This window comes from Portunus trituberculatus, chromosome 16 (assembly GCF_017591435.1).
Source record: "Portunus trituberculatus isolate SZX2019 chromosome 16, ASM1759143v1, whole genome shotgun sequence".
In the NCBI taxonomy this organism is placed as follows: Eukaryota; Metazoa; Arthropoda; class Malacostraca; order Decapoda; family Portunidae; genus Portunus; species Portunus trituberculatus.
Window position 1 is genome coordinate 11,519,192 of NC_059270.1, and position 16,533 is coordinate 11,535,724.

Sequence of the window (16,533 nt, forward strand, 5' to 3'; positions counted from 1 at the left end):
TATTCTTCCCCTCCTTTCTTACATTTTTCCTTCTTTCCTTCTTACACGTGCAACAGTGACAGTTTTCATTATACGAGGCGCCATCGTTAAATGTGTAATTCTGTCCATGTAATACACTGCTAAAGAAGAAAAAGACCACACTGCAATCAGGTCATTAATTGGAAAAGGGAGGTTGACTTGAGGGACGCAAAGGGCGGGATGGGGCGAGGTAGAGGTAGGGAGACCAGGGCGGCAGGGGCTAGTCACGTTGTTGTTGTCCGTATGGGTCTCTGAAAGTAAGAGTTAAAGAGGAAGACACGCGTGACTACGTGTGTGTGTGTGGCGCTAATGAGGGAAAGTGAGGAAGACGGATGGCGAGAAGGGAAGGGGAGGTTGAGATGTATGGTGTGGGTGTAGTGGTGGTTGTTGCAGGTCGTGGTGGTGATGGGAAGGGCAGTGGAAGATGGATGACTGAACGAAGAGAGACTAGCTAGAACACATGACGAGACATAGATAGATAGATAGATAGATAGATAGGTAGATAGATATACGGATAGTTAAACAGGTAGATAAGTTAATTTATTGGAAAAGGCACAAATAGCTAGACAAACACACAGATGGTAGCATATACACTCAAACTCCTCCAATCCACGCACACACAGAAAAAATAAATAAATAAAAACTGGTGAACATACGTATATACACAAAGGCAGAAAGGAACACTGGAAATTCTATATATGTTTTTATTTTGTCTGGCTGAGAAGAAGCTTTGATTGCGTCCTGCCTTTCCCCTCTCCCACTCCACCACCACCACCACCCTGCTGTGCCCCACCAGTGTATCGCGGCGGGCCTGCGTGGCACCTGCAGAGAGAGAGACGCGCTGAGGGGGGCAGTGTGGTGGGGAAGGTCAGCCAGTGGAGATTGCTTAACACATGATGGTGAAATGATGATGATAATAATAATGATAATAATAAAAATGATAATAGTAATAGTTTTATTGATGGTAGTACAAGTGGTAGTAGTAACAGTAGTAGTAGTACTGGTATCAGCAGTGGCATCAATAACAGTAGCAGCAGCAGGTGTAGTAGTAACAATAATAGTAACAGATGTAGCAGTAACAACACTGGTAGGAGAACAGCAAAATGATGTTTGAATATAAATCATTTCTTTTCTTTCCTTTTTATTCTCGTTTATGTTATTTGCTATTCACTTTTCATTTATGTATTTTTAAAGCTTCATTCGTTTCCATTATTTTTTCATTCATTTATTCTATTCAATTTTTCTTTGCATTTAGGGAAAGCGAAAGATAACAGATAACGACACTTTTTTTTTTTTTAAGCACTTCTACCACTTCATAACTACAACGGTACGCATATATACGTCTCTGCCACGCACTGTAACACCAGCAGCAGCAGCAGTAGTAGTAGTAGTAGTAGTGATGATAGTTATACAAGTGACCTGCCGTCTTTCCCACATGTGAAAAGTCTCACGAGAATATTCGAAGGTTCATAAAGGTTTTTTTTTTTCCCACACTTCTCTAAAGTCGCCTTCTGCAAACCCCCTAAACTACTAGAAACACATGTTGGAAGATGGCACGTTTTAGTGTGAGAAGAACATTAGATGACGTTTGTACATAAATCAAACATTTTTCTTCCTTTTATTGGTAATTATGTTATCTACTTTTTATTTATGTGTCTTTAACTTTTTTTTTTTTGCTTACTGGAAAAAAAGAAAAATTTATATATAACAGATAACGAAACCTTTTTATCTTTCTTCCACACTATCGTCATTTCATAAGTAGGAACATGGAATACTGAGGCAGATTCCACCCTACTCTTATTATCGTTATTATTATTATTATTATTATTATTCCCACGTGCATCTTTCTTTGCGTGAGTCAGTGCAGTCTGTGTATGTCGCCACCCTTGCTGCCTCATAAAGACCCAGCTGCAGAGGGTCACGAGGTCAGGTGGTCCTTTGTCTCTCTCTCTCTCTCTCTCTCTCTCTCTCTCTCTCTCTCTCTCTCTCTCTCTCTCTCTCTCTCTCTCTCTCTCTCTCTCTCTCTCTCTCTCTCTCTCTCTCTCTCTCCACCACCTTCATTGCCTTCATAAATACTACCATTGCAACCTCTACCATCACCACTCCCCTACCGGTCCGTATTTTCTCCTCCTCCTCCTCCTCTTCCTCTTCCTCCTCCTCTTCCTCCTCCTCCTCTTCCCACCGTGCCATATCAGGAAGGTAGCAAGAGCTGGTGCCTCCGTTGTGTGAGCCGGAACACTGAAATTTATTGGTCACGAGAGAGAGAGAGAGAGAGAGAGAGAGAGAGAGAGAGAGAGAGAGAGAGAGAGATTAGAATTATGGTGAAAAATTTAGACATCCGGGTCTCTCACCAGGCCTATACTTTCAAAAGCCACTGATATTACTGTTATTTTTTTCATGGCTGTTTTTTTCGCATTGGTAATTCAGAATCCTTGTTAGACTATCACTGTTACCAAGAAAATATAATTGAAAGACCAAGTAGCGTCCATTATTGCGTGTTATACCAAATCAAAATGAGGCCACGAATTGTTTGACAGCATAAACCCTGTCAGATTTGGAGCCTTGTTAAAGTGTCTCCATAATATGATAATGAAGACGCTGTTGACAACCCTCATTAACCTCCACTACATGTTATAACCACTGTAAAAAAAAAAAAAAAAAAAGGAGAGATTGTGAACTGCACAGTGCATTCATCTCTTCCTCTCTTCCTTCCTTTTTTGTCGTTCTCCTCAGTTATTCCTTTCTTTTTTTTTCGCAAGTGTTATTCTGTTCTTCTATTTTCCCCTCTTTTTTTTATCCAACATTCCTTTTTCTGTTATAAGCGGGCGAGACTAGAGACGAGACACAAAATCCTTTACTTCTGACCATGCTGAGTTGGAATCTTGTTAAACTATCACTGTATTAGAATCAAGTAACAGCCTCTAACATCCCTCCATAACTTCCACTAACGCTTGTTAAAAGCAGGCGAGGCAAGACGCTGAAACCTTTGAGATTAGTACAGTTTAACCAGAGTTTGAGTGTGCGACAGATGGCATACACACAAGCTTCCTATTCATCGTACCTTGCATGTTGGTCCATAAATGGGTGACCATGGGAGGGTACACACAGTGGTGACCCGGATGTGACATGCAGCACTGTGTCCTCAGTAGTATTCACCTCACCACAGCCACCAAACCAAACTAACGAAGGGAACACCTCAAGTGGAGCATGTCTGAACTCTTCTTGGCTGCTGCGGCTGCTTCTCAAGTTTAGCAAAATTCTGAAGGAACCCCACAAATAACTACAGGAGTGCTGGAGATGTTCTAACGTTTTATAAGCTGTAGTTTTGTTTTCGATGTATAAGTTGGCTAAGGTTATTCCTATCATGTAAAAAGTCTCAAGCCCAGTACCACTTTACTAATTTCAACACCAACTCTCTCTCTCTCTCTCTCTCTCTCTCTCTCAAGGTGTATTTATGTGACTGAGACATTGCAGGTGTTCTTGTTGCCATTGTATGCTGAGGCTCTTAATTTCCTGCCGTGAATGGAAGCTGAAAATAAAAGGATAAATAAAGAGTTGAGAGAACTGAGGATGTTTGAGCCAAGTGGAGTAAGACAAGCGAAGCGCAAAATAAACACATGCAGAGATCTTTATTGCCATCAACCTGTCCAGATGTGCGCGATATTATAATGTGTGTGTGTGTGTGAGAGAGAGAGAGAGAGAGAGAGAGAGAGAGAGAGAGAGAGAGAGAGAGAGAGAGAGAGAGAGAGAGAGAGAGAGAGAGAGAGAGAATAAACAAATAAGTAAAAGAATATATAAAAAATAAATGAGTAGATTTTGAGGTAGGTGTTAATATGATGCAGTTTCTCCTGTTACGTATAATAGTTTCATCGTGTCGTGACAGAAAACGAAACTCACGCCTTGCTGGAAGACACACTATAGCAAACTTTGAAATGTATACTTACTTTCACTACTTCTATTACCTTGAATAATAACCGATCCATATCTGTAGGAAGACAACACATTTGAGTTTGCTATGTTATGGAATTCACCTTATCTTAGTAATCCCAGACAGTGACAGTTTATTTCCTAGCAAAGTATGATGCCTTTTCAAATCGTGATCTACTCAATAAAGGAATCAGCAGAGAAATTAATGAAGTGCATAAATTTAAACCAAACCAAAACTAGACAAACCTGGCGCTCACATGAAGATGCTAATGTTACCTCAAAATTACCAACAATTTCTCTACTTTTTTTTCTATTCAACGTAATATTTTCAAGATACAATAAAGAACACGAGAAACATGCAAGACACCACTGGACCAAGACCGAACTAACCATTTATCAAACCCCAGGCAGTCTGACCCTCGCTCGCCTTACCTGGCACACGTAATCTACCTGTTACCTGTTACCTGAGTCGGGAGATGAAACACCGCACCATTTCTCCTGCTCTAGTGGAAGTGGCCGATCCTCAGGTGTTTCCCATGTGGCCGAGAAAAGAGGGAGAGAAAAAAGAGGAAGGAATAAATATAGTTCGCTAAAGCCTTGTGGGAGGTTCAATGAGGGTAAAAAAAGGGTAAGAAAGACAGGTGAGATGGAGAATGTAAGGCAGAGGAATGGGATGGTTTATAGGGAAGAGATGGAAAGATTGTAGCCTTATTAACTCCCCTTCCTTCCTCCTCCTCCTCCTCCTCCTCCTCCTCCTCCTCCTCCTCCTCTTCCCTTTACATTAGCCAAAGGAACATAAGGGCGTGGCTTAGGATGGATAGAATTGTAATTTCGTTTTTTTTTTTCTCCTTTTTTTCTGTCAATTACGAGGAAGACGGAGTGTGTGAAGGCGGCCGAGAGTTGTGTGGGAATGTTCTGAATTAGCAACGTGATACTGGTGGTGGTCATGGTGGTGGTGGTGGTAGTAGTAGTAGTAGTAGTAGTAGTAGTAGTAGTAGCCAGGAGAGCAGCGGACATAGTTTGGGAGGTATCCTGAGGTGGTGTAGGTAGATAATGGTATACAGTCGTGGTGATTTGATGGTGGCAGCGAAGGCAGTGGTCGTAGTTGTTGTGGTGGTGGAGGCGATGGTGGTGGGAATGGCAGGTAGGCATGATGCAGTGGTGAGTGCGGGTCTGATGGGGGAGGACAAGGATTGGGGTTCATGATGAGAGGACTGCGGTTTTCTGGCGGCGGCGGCGGTGGTGGCGGTGGCGGTGGTGGTGGTGGAAGTAGATCGAGTTGAAGTCATTTATAGTGAGTGGGTGAGATGGCGGCTTGCGGTGGTGGTGGTGGTGGTGTGGCTGTGGTGGAGCCGAGTGTGTGAGGAATAAAAGGTGATGCGATGCAGAAAGAGAGAGAGAGAGAGAGAGAGAGAGAGAGAGAGAGAGATTTCTTGACTTCTAGAAGCAATTCGTGTGTGTGTGTGTGTGTGTGTGTGTGTGTCTCTCTCTCTCTCTCTCTCTCTCTCTCTCTCTCTCTCTCTCTCTCCCCACTTTTTTCTTTGGTCAGTGTGGAGGGGAGTGCTTCAGCGGGAGGCAAAGGGGCCATTATTGAGGGCGGCTACTCTGTTATATTTTTACGCTGGGCGGGACGGGAGGTCGTGGGTCTGCCCTCGTCCGTAATTCAATTATCCCCAGAAAACCGCATATTTCTTTCACTTCCGTAACAAAATACATTGGGTGTGCTCTCTGCTGTAATGATAAGCTCGTATGACGCTTTAATTCCTTGATTGCCGGCATGGTATTAGATTATGCGTGTTATATTCAATTTTCTTTTGAGTACAGCTAACATTATTTGCAGCGGCTTGAAGGTTCAGTCTGGCTTTATGTATATTTCTTTTTCCCGATTTCAAGAACACGAAAGATTTTGTTTAATTTCTTTACTTTTAATATTATAATACAAATATCTAGTTTTTTTTTTCCCGTACCCAACACAAACTCGCCAGTATGTAAAAGATGATGTAGGAAATGTCAAGTTCACGTTTATTATACGATTTGAAAATGTTTATGATGTGAATTCAAGGTGAACAAGTGAAGACGCTCAAAATTATTACTTTTACTCCCTGCTATTTTTCTTTTTCCTTTCTGTAACAGGTGATATTTTATAATTTGGGTTGGAGCAGAAGAAGAGGAGGAAAAGGAGGAGGAGGACAGTGGCAGGGAATTAGAAGGTAACCACGTCTTTCAGCGTTACCGTTCCCTGCACATTGTATTTTGTCTCGCTTCCTTTCTTCTCTCTCTCTCTCTCTCTCTCTCTCTCTCTCTCTCTCTCTCTCTCTCTCTCTCTCTCTCTCTCTCCTTAGGTTGTCCACTGAATATGAATACTTATATAGTTCTAAGGCGTCTCTGTCTGTATACCTTTGTGTCGGTTTGCCTCCTATCCTCACGACACTCAGCTTGGTTTTATGGACGATGACATTCAAGAGGGAAAAGGTTAAAAAATCTGCACTAACAATTCTGAAATAAGAAAAACAAACGAACTAAAGAAACTAAAAGAAAATGTCTAGTACTTGAGACTGATAAAGACGAAACTAAGACTAAGTTAGTACATTTCTGACGCCCAAGTGAGCATTGAATGTATACCAAGCCATCCCTTCCCTCGCCCTCTTTAACTATAGTCCCCACCTCGGTGACCTTACCCTGACACTCTAGTCCTCCTGTCACCCCGACCCCGACCCTCGACCCCTGCCCCGCCCCAACCCCTCATCGTATCAGGCCTTTTCCTCCCACTCCAGCCCATGTCCTTCCCTCCCCATCCCCGCCCGCACCACATTACTCTGCGACGCCCCTTCACGGCTGCTGAGGGGACGGGCGTGTGAGCCACCTGTGGGCCGTGGGAAGGCGCTGGTCGTGGTGGTCGTGTGGTGGTGTGGTGGTGGTCATAGTGGTGGTGATAGTGGTAGTGCGTCAACCCACCATTGCTCCACCATTATCACCAATGTTATAACCATTTTTCACTATTGCGATCATTTGTACGTATGGTCGTTGTCACCATACGTATTACCAATTTTTTTTTTCAAGTGTTACTGTGTTAGCTTCACAATCACCACCACTGCTGTTCACCTTAGCTATGGACACCACTAACACCACTAACACCACTACAACTGTCATTCTTACTACCACTGCTATTATGTGACTACTTTGACTAACGGGTTTTTTTTTTTTTTTTATTCATCTATTCATCACTATCCTTTTCGCAGCTAATACCACCACCATTACTACTACTACTACTACTACTACTACTACTACTACTACTACTACTACTACTACTACTACTAACATAACTGCCAGTACTATCGCAACCATCACTACCCTCACCACTATTACTATCACTACCACCACCACCGCCACCACCACCACCAGTATCACGAATGTACGCCCTCCTGCCCCGCCACCGGAAATACCACACACACACACACACACACACACACACACACACAGGTAAAACTTGACTAGCAACAGAGAGGAAAGAAACGTACTAAATGAAATAAACACATGCATAAAGTTTGAATATGTTAAAGTCATCACTCCTTGAAAAAAAAAAAAGTTAAAAAAAAATGAAATACAGGAAAGAGAGCATTACAAAATTAATTATCCCTAACTGCTGCTTAATTCTCCATGTCCTTTGTGTATTTTCCGCAGGATGTACAAGAAAAATAAGACAAATGACCCGTTGACCTTAAAGGGGAAAAAAATCAATTAAAAAAAAATCAGATTAAAGAAAGGAAAAAATTAAAATAGTCTTGTTCTTGTCTTGAGTATATTTACCTTCTGCGGGGGGTAAGAGAGAGAGAGAGAGAGAGAGAGAGAGAGAGAGAGAGAGAGAGAGAGAGAGAGAGAGAGAGAGAGAGAGAAATTGGTGGAGGGGGACGTGGGAAGGATAATAATATTGTCATCACAGAAAAAGAAGAGACAGAGGAGAAGGGATGATGACAAGGAAGGAGGAGGAGGAGGAGGAGGAGGAGGAGGCAGGAGGAAGGAAGAAGTAACAACAGTCGCCCGGGGGGTAACGGGAGTGATGGGGGCCGCTCATCACGAGAGAGAGAGAGAGAGAGAGAGAGAGAGAGAGAGAGAGAGAGAGAGAGAGAGAGAATTACACACAACACTTCACTTACCACATCCAAGCACAAACAAACAACATAGAACTAAATAAACAAATAAATAAGAAAATAAAAAATAGCATAGTTGTTATTGTAGGTCTTCAACTTCTACATTTGCAACGACACCACCTAGTTTCCTTGTTGCGTGTCTTCCCTCGCTGTTTTCCTTGGTTTGTTTTCCTGTTTTCCTCCCTTCCTTGCTTCATCAGATTCCAATCAGCGCTTCTTTGTTTCGTCCCAACCCACCCCCCAAACTTGGTGTCATTAAGTCATCGCAAACTAACCATTAGCGAACGAGCGAATGTTTATATTATCCCCGACAACCGAAAAGAAAAGCATTGTAACGAAACTGAGGATTCCAAATACTAAAAAGGAAGTTAAAACATGAAAATTAATGGGAACAGAGAAGTGGAAGTATAAAGATGAAAATAAGACACGAATTCGGCTCGACGAACTCTCCAGGAAGTCTGCGAGGCCCCGAGGCGAGGGAAGGGGGAGGCGATCACTTGTGTGGTGGCAGGACAGTCAGGGCTCTGTTGTGGTGTGAGGAGGATGTGTCAGGTGCGTGCGGGGGTGTGTGTGGCTGTGACGTAGGCTGCATACATGGACACAGGGGACAGGTGTATGATGGGGGAAGTAACGCATGTACAGGTGAGTCTCGAGGTGTGGCTGTAGTTGTAACCCGTCCACTATTATTGACTTCTCCCGACCTTCATGTAGTCACGAGTTGTTAGTTAGAATTGAGCGAGTATCTAGTCTATGTAATTGTAATAAATTAATAAACATTGTTAATTTAAACCTTCAGTAAGAAAAATAGCAGCTCATTTTAGTTATATGTTGATATCTAAAGCAAGATTAAAGTGACACCTTGGGAGAGAGAGAGAGAGAGAGAGAGAGAGAGAGAGCGTTCTCCAATGAGTAGTTTCGAAAGGCATGGTGGCGTGAGTTTGATGAATGCGTGTTGACGTGACAGTTTTACTCGCCATTAAAAAAGTGTAATCTCTCTCTCTCTCTCTCTCTCTCTCTCTCTCTCTCTCTCTCTCTCTCTCTCTCTCTCTCTGCTAGTCACCTCTTAACCCACACACACTTTTACCTGTCGTCATAAACAATTAGACGTTAGGCCTGCCCAATATGTAATTTCGCTAACCACACTTTTTGGACAAGATCGTATAGTATACAATAAGAAAGAAAAAAATGCAGTCTCAACGGCACGAGTTTTGGCTGTTTAGAACTCTCACACTGCGTCTCGGTATTATCTTTGAAGCTCAACACGCAAGATTAAGAATGAAACTTGAGCAAGGGTTGATGGAAGTTTAAACGTGTCACTTTCCGTCTCTTCCCAGCTGGAGTGGAGTGGTTAGATGATGGGTCAGTGTACGAGTAGGTAGTTCTTGTAACGCCAGTGGATCGATATAGACGCTGAAAGTAAATACCAAGACAGCGAGCGAGATTTCGGACTAATAAACCTCTCTCTCTCTCTCTCTCTCTCTCTCTCTCTCTCTCTCTCTCTCTCTCTCTCTCTCTCTCTCTCTCTTCAGATTTGTTCATGGATGCGAATAATCCGGAAATTTACAAGGAACTTCTTTCTGGTTTGCTTGCGAGTTTCTCAGGGAAGTCTGGTCGAGTCTTGGGATTATTAATTTTGATCATCTCATTTTAGTTTTGTGTATTTTCTTCATTACGATAACCTCATTTGACTTAGGTAAATAATCTCCGTTTTCTTTGTGGCTATAATGACCATTCTCTCTCTCTCTCTCTCTGTACGTTGACGAATTATAATCATCGCTGTATCAGAAGGCGTCATGGGGAGAGATAAAGCGGAGTAAAAGGGAGACGGCGGCGGGAAGGAGAGCAGGAAGGAGAACGGAGGGAAAGGGAAGTGTGCGAACGTGTTGAGATTTAGGAAAGCAGAAACTGAGGAAGCGACATTACACCAGTTCTCTTTGCACGCACTTCCTCCTCCTCCTCCTCCCTCTCCTCCACCTTATGATTGTGTCCAAGGAAAGTGAACGAGGAGCATTTTCTTTTGTGTGGTTTAGCATTTTTCTTACGATCTGTTTCTGCCTTCTCATTTTCGTAATTCCTTCCGCGTTCAAGTATGAGCCGCCGAATCTTCCTTCCATGCTCTCTGTATTTACCTTCCTGATTACCGTGATTTGTCGAGGTTCATAAAGTGGTCTGGTGCACGTGTAGAGTATAATACAGATAGACAACAATGACGCAAAGAGAGTGAGCGAGTAGGCCAAACATTTTTAGCGCATCGAGAGAGAGAGAGAGAGAGAGAGAGAGAGAGAGAGAGAGAGAGAATCACACGCATTGAGGTAGGATAAAAGAAGACTGTGTGCACCAGATGGTGAAGCTACAGCGTTATAATAGCAGTGGAAGTGATGGGAGTGGAGGGAGGAAGACTGCTAAGATGCTGGGGGAGCGAAGGTGCAGAGTGGTTATGGTGGTGGTGGTGGTGGTGGTGGTGCTAAACAAATGGGAGAGTAATAAAAAAAATCCTCTTATTACTCCTTATTTTAAACCACTACAATTTTCAATACTGGTTTGCATGCGTGAGGTGGGGACTTGTTTATAGGTAGTGGGGTTTATAGGTAGTGGGGCTGTATTTGAGTCATAAGGGCAGTGTGGCTAGTGGTAAATGATTGATTAAAAAATATGTATACGGCGGGGTACTGCGCCACGACATCATAATGGCAGCGAAACAGGGAGCATGCATGGGTGTGTGGGGATGGCGAAGGACATTAGTGTATGGGTATGTCGGTGGTGGAGCAGGCATGGGTGTATGGGTGGAGGGGAGGTACGAGTGAGTGGGTGGTGAAGAAGCATGGGTGTGTGATGGGGAGAGGAGTCATGGCTGTGTGGGTGGAGAGGCGACTTTAGTATAATGGTAGTGAAAAAAGAAATTATGTAATGACTGCTCAGGTTGAAGAAACAGGTGATCATTCTATACTCAAGGCAATAGCAGTAGTAGCAATGATATATATATACTACTACTACTACTACTTTATCTATCTATATCTAATTGTCTTTATCTATATATATCTATATCTATACCTAATTATCTATTTATCTATATATCTATCTATCTATCTGTGTATCACTAGACCAGTCCGGCAGTCACACACAGGATGGTTCAGAACACACACACACACACACACACACACACACACACACACACACACACACACACTCTGCAGTCCTGTGTGTGTGTGTGTGTGTGTGTAGTGCCGATCAGGGACGAGTCATAGAACTGTTTAATTGGTGTTTTCTTCTTTGACTGACACTTGGTACACCTTTCTCCAATTACCAGTCACTCTGAAACATCTTTACTTATTCTGCAGCCATATCAAGTTTTAAACTGGGTAGAGAATGCAAAGTCCTTTTTTCACTCATAACTTTCGTGCAGATGCTTATAAAAGATTTCATATACTGCACATTGTGGTGGTGATTGTCTCGTATCAAAGTGAAAAGGTTAAAGCAGTAGTTTGTGTATTGGTCAGGATAGCTACGTATACAGGACAGGATCGACCATGTTTTAAGTGCATTTAAGACACAGTTTAGCATCTACTTCTGAAATAATTCCATACACAACGTAGAATTTTAAGCATCATTTCCTATACTCTTGTTTAAATAAAGAAAGAGAAACTGACTGAAGAGATAATAGATAGACGCGTGGGCAGATGAATGCGTGGGTGGATGGATGATTGAATTGGTAGGTGGATGAACGAGTGGGTAGTTGGATTAGATAGGTGGGTGATTGGGTGTGGATAAATATTTGGATAAGTGGATAGGTGGATGAGTTGGTGGATCGTTGAGTGGTTGAATGAGTGAAGGGTGTTGGTGATAAGATGTGTAGACGAGGTGTGGATGGATGGATAAAGGATTGGTATGTGGTTGTGGTTGTGGACTCGGTGTTTGTGCAGTGAATGGTAGAGTGGATTGCATGGACAGTGTGGGTGGAACGAAGGATAGCCGAGTGTGGGTGGGTGAGTTAGTTAGTGGGCAGATCCCCGAGGTAGATGGATGAGTAAATGGACCTGTAGGTAGAGTACAGGTGATGGATGGATGGATGGATGTAGTTGAGTGAGTGTGCTAATGGAGATGATAGGTTGTAGGTGTGAATCGTTGAATAAATTAATGTAGTTAGGGTGTGAGTGAATGATGTGGAGTAATGGTTGAATGGGCATAGTTGAATAAAAATAGTGGATGAGTAGACAAACATTATATTGGTGTGTGTGGATCGATATGGTGTCTTCACGAAGCCTATCAGACAACTGAGTCTACATCCATTTTGGGGACGAAGGGGTTTGAGTTCGAAGTGTTTTCGAGCACTAGACGTTAAGACACCTAATTGCACTAGGCCAATCTCTTTTAAGGATCATCTGCCCCGAGGACTGTATGTACTGTGTATCACCCGTCCCAGTGCCAAGTGACTGTAACCCTTTTTCCCGACAGATGGCGAGCATCGAAGTGTCCTTGGGGTGGAAGAGGAGGCGGGAGGCGCTGCTGGAGACGCTACCTAGAGCCGCCAGGGACTTGGTGCGGGAGCTTGACGCCCTCCATCAGGCTCTAAGAGATAAAGACACCGTCATACAGTCGTGAGTTTACTTGTGTGTGTGTGTGTGTGTGTGTGTGTGTGTGTGTGTGTAACTAAGACATAATTATTATTGTGCGATATCACTAGATGGGTGGTTTGTATATTTTGTCGTATTTGTGGTCACAGTTTGGATCTTAAATCATTGGAGTTGTGCAAGGGCTTGGTGGAATCTACTATTACTTTGGTATTCATATGCATTTGTGTCTTGTTAAGTTAATAGGTTTCGGGAATTGTTTCTAACAAGCTAGAGACAAAACTGAAGCAGGGAAGTGTCTCTTTCTCACAAGTGTCTCCAACATGTTTATAGTCAGGGTTATCATTATGACCGGTGGTAGGAAGAAGGTATTGCATGTTTGTTTGTTTTCTTTTTTTTTTTTTTTTTTTGGTGGGGGATCTTGTCAACTTGTTTAACGGTAATACTTTCCAATTGGCGCGCAGTGACATTGGCTCAGTTGTCAGAACATGATTATGGCGCATGCATTTATTGTAACTTGTTTCGCTATCCACTGATAATCTTCGATGTGCAAATGGTTGTTGTGACGAGGAAGTATCGATTGATGGAAAGATAACGTTAGGATAGAAATGTCAGAAGACTCCATGGAAGACATTTTATGAAGATACCATATCCAGGGACCTGTGAAGAGCATCTATGACATCTAAGTAACTCAGGAACTAAATAAAATGTGAGAAAGAGGGAGCTTGAAGGCAGAACAGCTTAGTGCTCTTATTGTTCAGGCCATCATGGGAGGATACCAGAGTTCAGAATGAAAAACCTGAAAATATACGAAAATTCTAGTTGTGTTTAGTCCACCAGATTTATCGATCACTGCAGTTGTAGTTTCGTCGATGCTTAGCGTTTTGTGTTTTTCCGTGCTGTGGTTGCAGTGATTGTGACGCGTTTAATGATGGTGGTTGTAAGAACATGAGTTTAGTAGGTGTAATGACATTTAGCACCAATAGTTACGTGATATTGCCAGTTTGGTGGTTGCGGTTTTCCCTTCTGCCACAGTATTGGCTCCACGGTTACTGCATCATCCATTACCTGCGTGGTGACTGTGGCGGAGCGGCGGCTGGGAGTGTCTGGTGTCGGATTGCTGTAATTTTGTTCACGGACCGTATTATTAAAGTTTTACGTATTTATTTACAACATTACAACAGCCGCCGCCTATCAGTGACGCCATGGCAAGCGAAACACCTGGCGCTGCTCGTAACGCCTCGAAAAAGTGTTCTTGGCCTCAAAGTTGGTGAATTCCTTAAAAGAGAGTTAATTTATAGCCGTCTATAGCATAATAGGCATCCTGGTGTATTGTAAGCAACTTCGAACAACTGAACTGCCATTACTTCCATCATTAGCATTAGTACTGTGTGAAAGTGAGTTGTTTTATCATAGTAGTCGTACCCAGAATGACTCACTCTCTCACTCTCTCTCTTTCAAAATGCAGCTAAAATATATCTTATCCTCGTTTCTTTGTGAATTTCTCATTGCTTGTAACCAATCTCTTTCTTTACAGTCTCAAGACGCAGATCACCAACCTTGGCGGGACGGTGGGCGGCGGAGGGGAAGGCGGCGGTGCACTGACGGAGACGGAGCGGAGGAGCGTGCAGGACAGGTTAGCAAAGGTGCAGAGCGAGCTGGACTCTAAACGCGTCACCGTCAAGAACCTAAAACTATCCCTGGAGAAAATCGACATTACTGAGTGAGTGGGCGAAGGAAGAATGATTAACACACTACTTATCCTCGTAAATTCTTCTATTCTGACTCTTTTTTTTGTGTGTGTGTGTGTGTGTGTGTGTGTGTGTGTGTGTGTGTAATGGGGGTTTTGTCATGTGGTTAGCGCTGCCTGTCCGTGTGTTAACGGGATGGGATGCGCAATTTCGTCGAGCAAAACTGCCAAAAATGCTCCCCCAACCAGTGAAATGATGGGAAATGTGAGGAAGAAAACATGTTTGTTGTGAAAGATGCAATTTATGACCCGCACTTCCTGGTGTCACTTTACTAATGGCAAAACTACTACTGCTGTTGAGGCGACTACTGCTGTTTTTGCTGCATTTCTTACTGATATGACTATTGCTACTACTCATAATTCTACTACTATTACAACTACCTACTTGTATTTCTATTATATCTACAACTACTATAACTACTATTACGGCTATTATTACTACTTCTACTAGTTTTGCTACTGTTACTATATCATATAATAATAATTGTGATAATCCTTAATATTATAATGTTTTATTATTTTTATTATTATTATTATTGTTATTATTATTATTGTTCGTTATTATTATCATTATTATTATAATTATTATTATTATTATTATTATTATTATTATTATTATTATTATTATTATTATCATTGATGTTTTGTTATTATTATTATTATTATTATTATTATTATTATTATTATTATTATTATTATTCATACACTGTGACCTATTATCATTATTATTATCATTTATCGTTATCATACATTGTGACCAAGTTCTCTTTTGATGAATATTATTACTATTATAATAATAATAATGATAATAATAATAGAAATAATAATAATAATAATAATTATTATTATTATTATTATTATTATTTATTATTATTATCATTATTATCATTATCATTATTATCATTATTATTATTTTTTTATTGTTATTATTACCATTATACATTATGACAAAGTTCCCTTATGATGAAAACGTTTAATACAGTGATAATAGATTATATTAATGAAAAGATATTGCATTTATCCCTTGAATTAGTAGTAAAAACTGAAGTTTAACATCATTAACACAATTCTTTAATTATGTGTATACTAACTACATATTGAAGGGACTCATCAAGCTGACAAGCTTAGTACTGGGTCAAGGCACATGGTAAAAGAAAAAAAAAAAAAAGACGACATTATCCTGCGTCATCTTGGTGACATTATCTATATGTTTGTGTTTAGGGCATGCTATAAATTTATCCTCCCTCGCAGATGGTATTGGTGACGTCACTACCTTCACCACTCACCCACCCTTACACGTGTACTCTGTCCCCAACAGTAACATCGACGTAAGGATTCGTGCCGCTGAGTTAGAGTATGAGTTGGAGAGGGAAGAACTCAACATTCTGAACCTGAAGGAGGAAGCAAATGTTCTCAACACCCGCCTTCAGGAAAACACCCCCTCCCCTGCTGTCAATGGCACGCCGGGAAAGAATTCTTCGTTCCACTCCCTGTTGACATCGGCAGGTGGGGCAGCGGCGTTGGGAGGCGCCTCGCTGCTTAGCCTGAGTGTGCCACACACACCTGGCAATCCACCCTTTCACGTGACACCACGCCCTCCGCTGGGATGTGTCATCGACTGGGCCACGGACGACACACGGCTCAAGAAGGGCGACAGGTGGGTCACTAAGATATGGCAGACAGCATCCAGGGATGAATATGTACTAATAGTACTAATAATTACAAACCTGCGTCATTTTTGCGTTAATGGAAAAAAAATTTAATTAAGATTACATATACGTCTTCACATAAGAAATTATGAGATACAAAGTTTCGACAATAATTAAGTACTTCATTGGAGAGTATGGAAGATGTGTGTGTTAAATAATAAAGCACATAAGAAGCCCCATACAAAAAACAACGGAGAAGTTAGATAATTCAGAATAAGTAGCATTAGCTTGTGTTTCCATATAAATACGAGAATGTACGTATTACATACTCACTGTACGTAACTGAATCCCCTAATTTCCCTATTAATGTTGTTAATATCCTCCCTCATATCTCCTTTTTGTACATCTCTTACCTTTGTGTACTACATACCTTCTCATTCTAGGCCTCCCGCTTCTCCCACGACCCTCCCTCA

At 41.8% G+C, this 16,533-nt stretch overlaps 1 protein-coding gene across 3 annotated transcripts in view; it reads left to right on the plus strand.

The window, feature by feature from the left end:
• Window positions 1-16,533, plus strand: part of LOC123504488 — a 166,348-nt gene that overhangs the window by 143,661 nt on the left and 6,154 nt on the right. For 2 of the 3 annotated variants that reach the window (XM_045255039.1, XM_045255040.1), the window contains 3 exons: window positions 12,546-12,688; window positions 14,199-14,384; window positions 15,730-16,068. In XM_045255039.1, the coding sequence (XP_045110974.1) occupies window positions 12,546-12,688; window positions 14,199-14,384; window positions 15,730-16,068 (668 nt within the window). Of the gene's footprint in view, window positions 1-8,582; window positions 8,736-12,545; window positions 12,689-14,198; window positions 14,385-15,729; window positions 16,069-16,533 lie in introns of those variants that run through there. The other variant, XM_045255041.1, reaches the window with a different exon arrangement.